The 12,214-nt window shown below is 44.5% G+C and overlaps 2 protein-coding genes across 2 annotated transcripts in view; one reads left to right on the forward strand and one right to left on the reverse strand.

The window, feature by feature from the left end:
* Nucleotides 1-1,550: 1,550 nt before the first annotated feature.
* LOC119399845 (N-acetyltransferase 9-like protein) lies at nt 1,551-4,360 on the reverse strand. Its single transcript, XM_037666709.2, has 7 exons — nt 4,224-4,360; nt 4,030-4,139; nt 3,880-3,936; nt 3,716-3,796; nt 3,585-3,644; nt 2,600-2,694; nt 1,551-1,755 (listed from the first exon to the last, which is right to left on the reverse strand). Exons 1-7 carry the CDS (start codon nt 4,298-4,300, stop codon nt 1,642-1,644), a joined length of 594 nt encoding a protein of 197 aa, XP_037522637.1. The 5' UTR covers nt 4,301-4,360; the 3' UTR covers nt 1,551-1,641.
* A 186-nt stretch (nt 4,361-4,546) lies between these two features.
* The window catches only part of LOC119398985 (DNA-dependent protein kinase catalytic subunit), a 223,364-nt gene continuing 215,696 nt past the window's right edge, over nt 4,547-12,214 (forward strand). The window contains 10 exon segments of the mRNA XM_049417869.1: nt 4,547-4,797; nt 4,902-5,039; nt 5,172-5,248; nt 6,427-6,519; nt 7,372-7,446; nt 7,818-7,926; nt 8,608-8,723; nt 9,310-9,403; nt 10,000-10,086; nt 10,853-11,010. Coding sequence (XP_049273826.1) covers nt 4,913-5,039; nt 5,172-5,248; nt 6,427-6,519; nt 7,372-7,446; nt 7,818-7,926; nt 8,608-8,723; nt 9,310-9,403; nt 10,000-10,086; nt 10,853-11,010 — 936 coding nt within the window. The 5' untranslated portion in view covers nt 4,547-4,797; nt 4,902-4,912.

The following is a 12,214-nucleotide window of genomic DNA, read 5'->3' on the forward strand; positions in this document are numbered from 1 at the left end:
AACATATCGCTGATGTTATTTTCCTTAAAGGGGCCCTGCAACACTTTTTCAGCATGGTCAGAAAACGCTGCCGATCGGTAGTCGAGGCTCCGGAGAACAGGCGAGCCAAACCTTAAAGCGCAGCACGCGGCCTGGAATTTACAATTTTGAATGTCAGCTAGAAATCCTTGCCATCTTCTTTCTACAACTGATGCCACATATCAAAATGACCGGGCCATATACCGAAATCCACGGCCACTGGCTGATTTGAACATCGTGGGCATGGCTTCCGAGATTAGCCGGCGGCGCGGCGCCGGCTAATCTCGGAGGCCATGTCGTGGGCTACATAGTTACCTAGGCCACCGCGGGAGGCCGCCACATGCCCGCGCGCGCTCGCGATCACACTGAAAGCCGCGCGTTCGTAGAAAGAAAGAGTATTCAAGGCCATGACGCGCGCGTGACGTAACTTCTTCCTGGCGCTGAGCCGTCCTCCCAATTAGGGTTTCAGAAGTTGCGCCTTTTCCTTTCCTCAACCTCTCCTCCTCCTAACTTCTTCCCCCGTGCCATCCCTCCCTGCTTAGCTTCCAGCGCGCTAATCGGGACGAGGAAAGAGAGAAAGCAGTTACAGCGTGCGACAAATCTCCGTAACTCCGCTCGTACTTGACTGATTCTAAAAATGTTTGCGGCGGTCAATTCGTGAGGCAATAAACTCCTTTAACGAAGCCATTCGATGGTTACTTACAAAAATGTAGCGGGGCCCCTTTAATTCTGGGGATTATACTTTGTGGCGGCAACGTTGCTATGATCGGTATAATTCTGGACTCTAGTACCAACCCTAGTAGCTTACATTACTAAAATACTTTTCTAGGCTTTATTATGTTTATAATGCTGCTGTATTCTCCAACTATAGTTTAGATTTCGCAATAACGGCATTAAATAGGTGCGAAATTTGCAGAATTTCTCGCCCAGGGCCCATTTCAACAAGCGATCATAATTTACGGTGCGCATACTTCACTGTGGTCTAGTGGTTATGGTGCTCGACTGCTGACCTGAAGGTGGCGGGATCAAATCCCAGCCGCGGCGGCCGCATTTTCGATGGAGGCGAAAATGCTCGAGAATCATGTGCTTAGATTTAGGTGCACATTAAAGAACACCAGATGGTCAAAATTTCCGGCGTCCTCCACTACGGCGTCCCTCATAATCATATCATGGTTTTGGGTCGTTAAACCCCAACAATTATTATTATTTACAGTGCGCAAGTTTGCTCAAATAAAATTTATTCTGAGCCGCCCCGGCTGCGAGGGCTGCGTGCGACCTTCTCCGTCGGCGCCGCTGGGAGGAGGTCCCCAAAAGTTCAGAGCTGAACGACCAGCTTGGGCCGTGCAGCCAGCCCAGGATGCCGCTCCAGTCCAGGGACTCCGAGCCGCCACCTGAGGCCCCCATAACCAAACTGCCGGCCAACTCTACTCAATAAAGCCTATTTCTTCTTACGCTCATGAGCACCTTCTGCCTGCTACGCAGACTAGGCCTCACTGTCGCCATAAACATTCCTGCTAGGCCTCGCTGTCGCCATAAACTAAAGGTTTCAGCTGTATTTCATGTACAAGTTTATTTGCATGTCACGTTAAAGCATATGTACACCAAAAGACACAGATGATATAGTTAAAGTAACGATTCAAGCCTGTAATCTGGTGTGGCAGAATTCAGAACGGTCATTAACTCGTCATTCACTTCAATGCGGTACGTTGCTTCTTCAAAAACACTGCTCGTCGATACCTGTAAAGAAAATGAAAATAAGTGAAGTCGTATCCGTTGAAGGGGTATAATGTAGGCACTTAGTGCAGATCTATCTACAGACAACGTCTCTGAAGCAAATGGTATTTCAAAAGGTGTCACGATGGTGTCTAGATCCAAAAATACAGTAGTTCATGGTGAGATGGAGGCTTAACGTTATGAAACAGTCAAACAAGAAACGTTACTGGAGCCAACTTTTCGACAAGTCCTCCCGACGAAACATTGGACTCCCTTGAAACATTGGCTCCAGCAGCACTCTTTAATATTTGAAAATAATTAAATTCTGCAGTTTTCCGTGTCAAAACTGCTACTATGTGTTTATGAGGCACGCAAGCCGTAGTGGGGGACTGTAGGTTAATTTAAAACGCCTCGGGATTCTTGAACGTGCACCTAAACCTATGCACACGAATGCTTTGTCATTGTAATTCGCCCCCATTTAACTGCGGCTGTTGTGGCATAGAGGACATCCTACCACGATGTCTAAAGTTATAGATGTGTCTAACATTTGGCTCAAAGCAGAAACATTCTAGGCGACATGAGCCTGATAAGCAACAACGCTTTTGTCATATTTTTGAGAGAGATTTTTCGTGAGGGTAAAGTTTAAGTAATAGGGAATGGAAGCAAAAGGAACTGCTGAAAGTGATAACGATGTGATAACGATAAGTTCGTACGAAACTGAGTCGATGTTATCTCTGCAGCGAATGACAAACATTTTATAATGGAGCCACGATGAAATATATATTGTTATTTTAGAAACCTGACCACTATAGTAATCCTGAAAATGCAGAAATATTAATTACTGTCACCAAATACAGGTTTTGCTCACCAAAGAAAATCCTATGTTCTCGAACAACCTTCGGCTGACTTCGTTGCTCAGTTTTATCTTGGCCGAGAAAGCAGTGACGCGAAGTTCTTCAACACCTGGCAATAACCAACAAAAGTGCAGCATAGACTACGCACGTCAACAGTTTTGTCAAACGTCAGGCCAAGACTCTGACGTCAGGCAAGGTTCAACTTTCATGACACAGCCCAGACATCATCTTAACACAAAACGAGAGTATGAACGTCTCCCTCGATAATAAGATGTGGTAGCAAAGGATGGCGCTGTCTGTTTCAAGAAGCGCACAAAACATTATCTGCAATGCACAGTACATACTGATCTGCATTCTTTGTCTTAATGAACTGTAGGAATCTATAGATTTGGCATTGTTCTAACTTGTGAACAAGGGAAGGTTCCGAAATTTTCCCAAAACAAACACGTGGATTTGAATTTGCATGCCGAGGCTGTGTCAGCTTCTCAATTTCTTCAGTTGCGGAGATTCGGTCTGCAATATTAATGTCAATGCTAAGTATCCCGTCATTCTTATACTGCCTCAAAGTAAGCTGTAGGTGTTCTTGCGTGCCATGAATCTTCACTCTAATGCGAAATGTCTCTTGAGGTCTCGTTCAATACAGGCATGCTGCAGATTTTCGATGCCAATACTTATTGTAAACATATTACTTTGTCAATACATATACACGATGTGCAATAGTTGGTTTCGGGTGCCGTTATAACGCTATTCGCACTTTCAGACTGTCTTGGTATTTCAAATAACCAGGTGTCAGTGTGGTACGTGCTTTCATCTTTTCCTATACTAGCTCAGGTCTCGCGTTTTCGCGCGCTATGTGCGACATTTATAGCCATACACTATACAGATCACTTCGTTGTAAATCTCACGTTCCGTGATGCACACGATATCGGCGATGCCATAAGGAATCATTTGTTATACACGACATTTCGTTGTAGAAGCAAAACTCGAAAAGTAACCCACCGTATCTCATCATCAGGTGAATCGCTTCTTTGCCGCGGCCTTTCCGGCGTTGTGACGACTCTATGGTTAGAAATACGGATAACAATGTGTCACGTGCTTTCATTTCAGTAAAAACAGCAAGGTCAACGCACCTGCAATCATAACCTCGATTTCTGCGTCGTGGGGTCGGTCCTGGTGGTTGAAGAACAAGTTAACGTCGCCAATCATCGCATCTACCGAAACGGACCACACCCTTAGTATCGCAATGAACCAAACAAAGAAAGAAAAAACAGCGACCACAGAGTTTTATACAAACCCACTTCATCCATGCCACTCTCGTAAGTTTCCCGGTCCAATATGATGAACGTGCATTCTGGAAATCAGTGTCAGAGGCATTATAAGTTGTCGCGACCTGCGATTCACGGCTGTTTTCGCTAGGAAGCGGTAAAATCTCGTTATACTCAACTGTCTTCGTCCTCTAGCCACGACTTCTGCATTTCGTACTCTTGATCCAAGGACAGAGGTTCCGAAGCTGTCATCTCTTGCAAGTACGGGTCCTTCATCCATTCGTGATACCTGCGGCAGTTTCATCGCAATGCGCGTCATAAAAGGTTATCACGATCGACTTTGCCTTCAAAGCCGTAGAATTTGAACACGTACTTTGCGACGTGATGCTCTCGGTAAGGAACGAGGACCACAGTCCGAGACCAAACCTGGGTTTTCGCGTTAATCCTCATGTTTGTTTACGTTTGTCAGCGCGCTCCCGACGCACACGTGTTTCGCCCCAGTGTTTGCACCCGAAAAGGGTCTTCGCTCACCACTTTTGGAGAAACGTTTTAAATGTACAACATGACATCTATGACATTTATGCAGTGCAGTGGTCATCACGTATTTTTGGATTCCATAGTCAAATGGGAATATTTGATATGTTCAAGGTACAATCATATTGATTTTGAGATTGTATCTCTTGAACACTCGTGTGGCGCGCCCGCTTATTGCTTTATGCATGGTGCCCGAGATTTCCAACGGGCGCGTTGCTCACTCTTGGAGGCCATGTTTTGCGTTGTTTTGTTTTCACTTTTGCTTCCCACGTGGTTTCCCGCCAGCTCTGTTGGCTCTGTGTCTTCATGGGCGTACTGGGCGTACCTTTCGGATAGCCGGATTGGAGCTTACAATCAACTTCAAAAGCGGTGCACCGTTCGCGCTGCTTTTTGGCATCCCATGTAGACACTCGGTGAGTTCCTAAGCGTTAAAGCGTTGCGGTACTTAAGTCACCACTTTGCCAAAATCTGACGGTGTCTTTGTGGCGGTGTTGTTTCTCGACTCCATCCTTTCTAGGCACTTCGAGAATGACTGCACAGATTCGCGAGGCACTCCTGAAGCTTCACGCCTCGGAAAGACCGGACGAGGCACTGACGTTGGTTGAAGAAGTCGACCGTACCTGCCAAGATCAGGCCTTCTCCGATAAGGACGAAGGTTCGACTGCCACTGTCGTCGAAACTCGATCGCTTGCGAGCAGTCGCTGTTTACATTGACGCGCGGCGCTTGCTTTCTAAACAAAGAAAATAAAGAAGTGAAGATATTGAATGGCTGTTTTGTTTGACGCAGGTTACATAACGACCCTGCTTGTCAGTGATGAAAAGAGCCTAGTTGCCTACCTGAAAAAATCCATCATCAGCGAACAGGTGGGTCGATCACTCACTGCTCTCTTAACCGTCGATCATACGGACCACTCTGTTATAGTTAGTTTTAGGTATTATATCGCCACTGCCTTTAAGGCCGTTACAGAGGGGAGTGGGTTACAGGCCGCATCACAAATGCACCAAATAAAAGCAGAAAACAGACAAAATCGAAAGTATCCAACTCGGCATACGTGATATAAGTTGAAGTGTATGATAAAACGGCAGCAACACAGCAAGTGGAGAACAACAAGACACGAAGCTATTGTTGAAATACAACATGTACCGTATGCAAAGCTGCATTCTAGTTAGTAGCTAAAGCATCACGATAACACAAGTCGTCACTGCAGGACCAAGCAAGGAATGACTTGTATAAAGCATTTGTATTAAAAGTGATGTGGATCTTATAAGCATAATAGATGCTGCGAGATTGTCCGTAGATTGGAGTACAAGTAAAAAAAAAAATTGTGTAAGGCTGTGTCGGGAAAGTTTACGAAGTAACGTTAAACTGTGTCGTACGCCTCACGTTTATTGCTGAAAGGAGATGTGTGTAAAAATAACGTGCCTTACTTTTGATATCAATAAATCAAGATTATTCTCCCGGCCTTTGTTCTTTTTGTTAATCCAAGATACACTGAGCAAGGGAAGGGAAGACAGTTTACTGTTCCAAAAAACAAGCTTCCCCACGATGCACGAGGGAATTTTTCATGTTCACTGTGAGGCACGTATACACTGAAGCTTGTACAGTTGAGAAACTGTTTGACATTTTTTACTTGCTAGCTATGCAGCAGCTTAGTGTGTTTCTGTTGTTTTGCTGTAATTAAAAAAAATCCACACTCTGTTTCACTTACTGCATAAATGTTTCAGTGAACTAGATACATTAGGAACGACAAGGATTCGAATCTTGGTTCTTGTTCCTCATTCTTTTTAAAGTTATCACTCTTTAATGAGGGTCCCCCTGCAGTTATTTTGACTTTGGACCCTCGTCTCTATAACATCTGTAACCAATTTTTCGGTCATAACTTGAAACTTTCATGACAGCGTAATGCATTCCTAGGCGTGCATAATGCTTGCATGCCTGGTTTGTGTGATTGCAGTGTTGTTCGTGCGGTGCGTAAAATGACCAAATCGTACTTCATCAATCACGTAACTTGCGCTCGAAACCTCACTGCTACTTATTTCAGCTGAAAGATGCCAAAGCGAAAGGACTACAGCTCCTCACCAGCTGGTTTGAAAAAGTTCCGTCACACCTCTCCGACCATGCAGTCGCTGTGAAGGTTTGTATCGTTGCCAGGACTATGTTCAAGTCGCTTCTTGCATGAAGAGGCTTGCATTAACCCTTCGAGCACTGGTACACACCTGCATGCACAATTTCCTTGCGCCAGTCACGTCAGTCGATGGCAAAAACAAAAAATCCAATAGACTGTGAATATTGGGTGAATTCAATTCTCGTCGATACTCGACGGGTTCACGTAGCTGCCTATGTGCTGCATATTCCTGCAGATAATCACTGGTTGCGACGCTACAGTTGATGGCATTTAATGACAGTTGATGGCATTTAATTCTCGTGATGGTGCAGCTAATATTTAACTTGTCCAAGTACTGCCATTTAATAATTCAACTATTGTTAAGAAAAAGCATGTTATGATTGATTGCATGCATGTTAGATTTGTATTTCATTGCTCTGTAATTATTACGTATCACTAGGATATGCACAAAGCAACATCCTATGACTAAAGGCAAAAAGAAAAATCTCCAACCAGAAGGTTTATTTAAAAAAAAAAAAACCCGACGTATAAACCTTCTGGTTGGAGATTTCTCTTTTTGCCTTTAGTCTTTCACCCAACCAGGCAGACTTCTGCCGAATGTTTACCTTTAACATCCTATGACATTAACTTTCTCTTAAGTGTTCAGTGCTTTGTAATAAATTATTGGCAGTTTGATGAATTCATCAGCAGTGTGTCATAATTTGCGCTTGGAGATGATGAACAAAGTGGCAGACAGACTTTTTAACATATCTTCTATTCTTTTAGCAGCTCATGTTTTGAATGAATGACACACTAGTGCACCAACACAAATGTACGGACTCTGTCTTTTTCTTTTTTTTTTCTTTCTTCCACTTCACACAGGATGTCAGTACCCAGCTGGCATTCAGAGACAAGGCAGCGAAGGTGCGGTGTGCCGCTCTGGTCCTGCTATCCAAGGTGAGTCAGCCTGGTCATAGTCCTCCTACCCCCATTTTCACAAATGGGCCTCAACACTGAGCTTTCACCTAGAAGGGGTTTGAGGAGCAGAATTAGACCAGGAGTAAAAAGTATGCGAACCCTTCCGTAACTTCAGTTCGTGGAGTTATGGAAGAGTTTGTCTGAACGCTCTTCGATAGTGGGTGGGTACTAGTGATTTACGTCACGATTTATGCAGTGCCATTCACTTTCTCGAGTGACAACTAAGTGTTGACCGGAGGAATGCTAAAATAAGCTCTTTAAACGTTTCTCATTACAGTCCTTGTAAAGCCCGCAGTTTCGTTCAGATCCTTGTGTTTATTTTTTCTTCTTGTCTTCCCATTTCTTGCCAGGTCTTGGAATCTTGTCAGGGCTTGGACATTAGCGAAAAGCTGGATATTCGGGGCCTGCTGGATAGATTTTTCATCCTGCTGTCGCAGCCGTCGAAGATGACTCCTACAGGTATGCGCTTACAGCACTGATTAGCCGTGTCAGCAGCACTGCTCCCAGAGGGAGTCAAATTTTTACGATTTTATTGTAAAGTGGCAATTTTCTAATGTAGCTTGTTTACGGCTGTCATAATGAATCTACGAAAAGTGCCGTGGTTGAACACGGTTAAACCAAGCTTGTCGAGCGATAGCAGAAACTATCGCGGAATGCATGCCACGGCAGTGACCCGCGCCGCAACCAGCGACACGCTGTCCCCACTTCTCTTCGTATTGATGGCGCGAGAGTCACGGGACAGAAGCTGAGGCCTCGAGGCATGTTGCTCCTGCTGACCAACGGAAAGGGGTGCGCGAGAGAGGAGAACAAACCGACGCTGCGCATGTTCGTTGCTTTTATGACGCACGTGCGAGGAGGAGGAGGAAATTGACATTGGTCGAGCTTCAAGGTCAGATTCACACACAAAGTCGTTCCCTGGGTTTGTACCTGGGGTAGTAGAGCTATCGCTCTAAAGACATTCCAGCTTGGGCTAGCTTGTAGGTGTCTGTAAAGTCTAACATTGCAGAAGATGGGATGAGCAGATCGAGACAGATGAAACGTCGTCAACCAATATCTTATTGCCCTCGTTTCTTTATTGCATGTAACCTCGTCGTCATCTCTTCCTTGAAGCGAAAGTGAGCTGTGTCTTGTTCTGTGCAGTGAAGGTCGAAGTGCTGTGCGTCATGGGCGTCATCGCCGAACACCACCCGGCTGCGGCTAATCCGTACAGCGACAAACTCCTTTCCCTGTACCTCGGAGAGTTGAAGATGCTCAGGGTGAGTGTGCCTGTGGCTTTGCAGCCATGATTGAGTGGCTGTGGCACTGCACTTCTTAGCACTAAGGTGCTGGTCTGATTCTCACCCACAGCGGCCGAGGGCAAAATGCAAAAAAAGCTTGTGTGCTTAAATTCGGGTGCTCGTCAAAGACCAGCAGCTGGTCAAAAGTGATCCATGGTCCTCTCCACTACGGCAAGCTTCAGAGTCGTATCGTGGTATTGGCGCATAAAACCCCATAACTTAGCATTAAAGCCTTTCCGTGGCTTGGCACGGTACTGTGCGCTTGAATGTGTACTACAGCAGCACTCCACTGTTTGATTTCAATACATGCATCACAAACAGTCCTGTTCGTCATGCTTTTCGATGGAGGCAAAAATGTTTGAGGCCCATGTACTTAGATTTAAGTGCTAGTCAAAGAACCCCAGGTGGTCGAAATTTCCAGAGCCTTCCACTACGGCGTCTCTCATAATCATATCGTGGTTTTGGGACGTTAAACCACAGATATCATTATTGTTCGTCATGTGTGTATTGATGACAAACAAACATGCCTGTGAAGTCATCTGCCAAGTGCACTTTCTCCTCGCAGAAATCGGGAGAAGGGAAGGAAAGGACGACTCTAGCCGGCTGCCTTCAAGGCTTGGCTGGTTACCTGCACAGCTTTGGCACTGGGTTTGATACAGGTACGGTGTCGCTTCACCGCCGATCATTGATTCACGGAATATGGCACTTGGCATAGTGCAATCTAGTCGTAACTACTGGCAGCAGTGACAATTTCGATGTCGGCGGATCGCAACAGCATTTGTGCAAGATGCCTTGCACTGCATGTTATACATGGAGGCATGTTTTATTTATTATAAACAACACCTCATCAGAAGGTGAAGGCCTGGCTTCGGTCTGTTACGTGTTTGTACGTAATTTTTTGTAGCACAAGTTTGGGTCACCTTTTTTTTTTGTTATAAAAACTTACCACATTATAAAACCTGGGCAGCACAAATTAAGTCAGGTTCCTTCACTGCGGGCTACCCCGTAGCCCACATCGCTCTGAGGTATCTCCGTAATTTAAACTGTCCGTAACGAAAATGGTTTGTCGTGTTTTTGTTTGTTTGTTTGTTTTACTTTTGGTGGACTCTTTTGCTGCAGCTGTGCTGCAACCACAGCAAATCCAGCTGTCGCATTATACAGACTCCGCTCAGCAGCAAAGATACTATTTGGGTTCTGTTAACTGAATATTGTGAACCCCGGTGTGTCCTTGTTATGCTTTGTTTTTTTTTTCCAGAACCTGACGATTACTTTCTACTGTTCTCATTCGTGAAGAATGCATTGGTGCCGAACCCTTCAACGACACGTTACGATGTCCCCAGAGGTGAGCGAGCATTGCTTGACTACTCATCCAGTCGCTCCCCCCTGGAGCTTGCTGAAAAAACACATCCTGCAGTAAGCAGACACTGCTACGAACAACCCAGCCAAATCTTGCGGTTGTGCACGGCAGGCAGAGTTTGGAAGTGGTGTGTAAAGTTGCCATTTTCTCAGGCGCCCTCTTTTCATGCAGAGGCCTGGGCTCACTTTCTTTGGAGCTGCCGGCGCCTACTGTTTGGCGTCACACAACAGATAGCATGCTATTGGCCAATAAGCAAACATAAATCAGTAGCGGCGTTTGGAACGGATTCTTTTCTTGCCACGGGGTGTTAATGCTGTGCTCCATAGTCTGCTAACATTACACAGTAGCCACACTAGCGTGCACTTGAATCGCAACAGGAGATATCAATTGTGTTTCATGACACACACTCAAGATCATGACGCACACTGACATAACTTCTTTCCCTCGTGCCATCCCTCCTTGTGTAGCTTCCAGCGCGCTCGTTGAGACGAGAGGAGAGGGAAAGCAGTTAAAGCAAGAGACAAATCTCTGTACCTCCGCTTGTTCTTGACGGATTGAGAAATTTTTGCAGCAATCGATTCGTGAGGCAATAAACTCTCATATTGAGGTTATTCGATGGTTACTTGGAAAAGTGGTTCAAGACTGCTTTAAGAAACACTTCATCAGTGACAGTGCTATATTCATTGACTGAGACAATCGTCATTAAATGGTTCGTACCGTAACCTTTCTACGTTTGTCGTTCTTTGCCCAGCTGCCCTGATCTTGCTGTCCAAGCATGCAGCTCTCTTCGGCCAGCTGCTCTTGGATGAGTACAAGACTCTGTACAAGCAGATCGGCTACTGGAGTCACCATGGCAACCGGGAAATGAAGGTTCTGGGAGTGGCAGCACTGGAGTCGTTTCTGCGAGAGGTGACTGTTCGTGCCTCGAAAGTTGCTTGCACTGATATTGCTTGTTATTGTATTTGCTTCCGGTGGGCTTCTCATGTCTTATTGGTCATGTCTCTTACTTCTACAGTAGGCTCGCAATACTTCAAGCTCGAGGGGGCCCCAGACTTTTGTTTAAATTATCGAAAGTTTGTTTAAGGGGGGAAATGGGTTTTTAAAAATCATCAAGATTCCCTTTACCAAATTTAATGAAACAGCACAGTCTTGTTTAGTTTTCTTTGCTTATTCCAAATATGCAATTATTCTTCAAATATGTCAATTTGTTCCAAAGTTGACTAAAATTAATTAGCATTGTTTCCGGGAACAATGGAGCAAGAACTACTCATCGAAATCTTGCTTTAGGCACATAGCCTGATACTAGGAAACATAAACTTCACAGGTGTAGGAATACTACTTTTTTGATGTGCAAACTATTAAGAATTATACAGCATATCAAAGCTTTCTGTTCAAGATGTGGCTAGTTAGTTGTTTAATGCACAGACAATTAAAAAAACATTAAAACTGAAATACAAAAATCTGCTGCTACCCTTGCGGGCAATACTCATGTAGCTCACTAGTGAAACAAGAATTACAATTCTAGGTGCTTTGATTACTGAAAGACCACTCCCGAAAGGTTGCAAATAGTCAAAAACTCAGGTTTTGAGAAAATGCGGAAAAGCAAATAATGCCAATTTTGAACCTCACGCAACCCAAAATGTTAAAATTTTTTTGTTAGATGACTAGTAGGCATCAGGGATATAACCTGCATGAGTACTGCTGCAGCATACATCGTTCAACAGCCTCATAGCATCAAGAGCTCCATTTTTGTGCTTTTTTATCATTTAGAATATAGCCTGTTTTTGTGGTATAAATTGATCCTGTGGCCGAAATATTAATCCAAGGTGTAAGAAACTTGGTCATTACTTGCGGCAATGCCTGTATGTTACAAAAATGCTGTTTTAAAAAAACTGATTTTTTCATGATTTTACATCTTGAAAGACCATATGACTCGGGGCAGCATACCAACTTGTGTTTTTATGCTTATTGTTTCTTAGTGCCGCAGCAATGTAGTAGACAACCCTAAATGACTTCGACTAATGTTTTTAAACATCAGCGATCATACTGGTACTTGTTATTACAAAGCGCAAATATGCGTGTGTAGTTAAGGAGCAAAACGTACTGTGTTCCT

The sequence above is a fragment of the Rhipicephalus sanguineus genome, chromosome 7 (assembly GCF_013339695.2).
Source record: "Rhipicephalus sanguineus isolate Rsan-2018 chromosome 7, BIME_Rsan_1.4, whole genome shotgun sequence".
NCBI classification, from domain to species: domain Eukaryota; kingdom Metazoa; phylum Arthropoda; class Arachnida; order Ixodida; family Ixodidae; genus Rhipicephalus; species Rhipicephalus sanguineus.

What these genes read in the sequence shown, in the direction of transcription:
- LOC119399845 (XM_037666709.2), bottom strand. Translation starts at nt 4,300, where the DNA reads ATGAGGATTAACGCGAAAACCCAGGTTTGGTCTCGGACTGTGGTCCTC. An exon ending in CGAGAGCATCACGTCGCAAA is followed by an intron (nt 4,140 to 4,223) that starts GTACGTGTTCAA and finishes AAACTGCCGCAG; the next exon opens with GTATCACGAATGGATGAAGG. An exon ending in AATCGAGGTTATGATTGCAG is followed by an intron (nt 3,645 to 3,715) that starts GTGCGTTGACCT and finishes TTCTAACCATAG; the next exon opens with AGTCGTCACAACGCCGGAAA.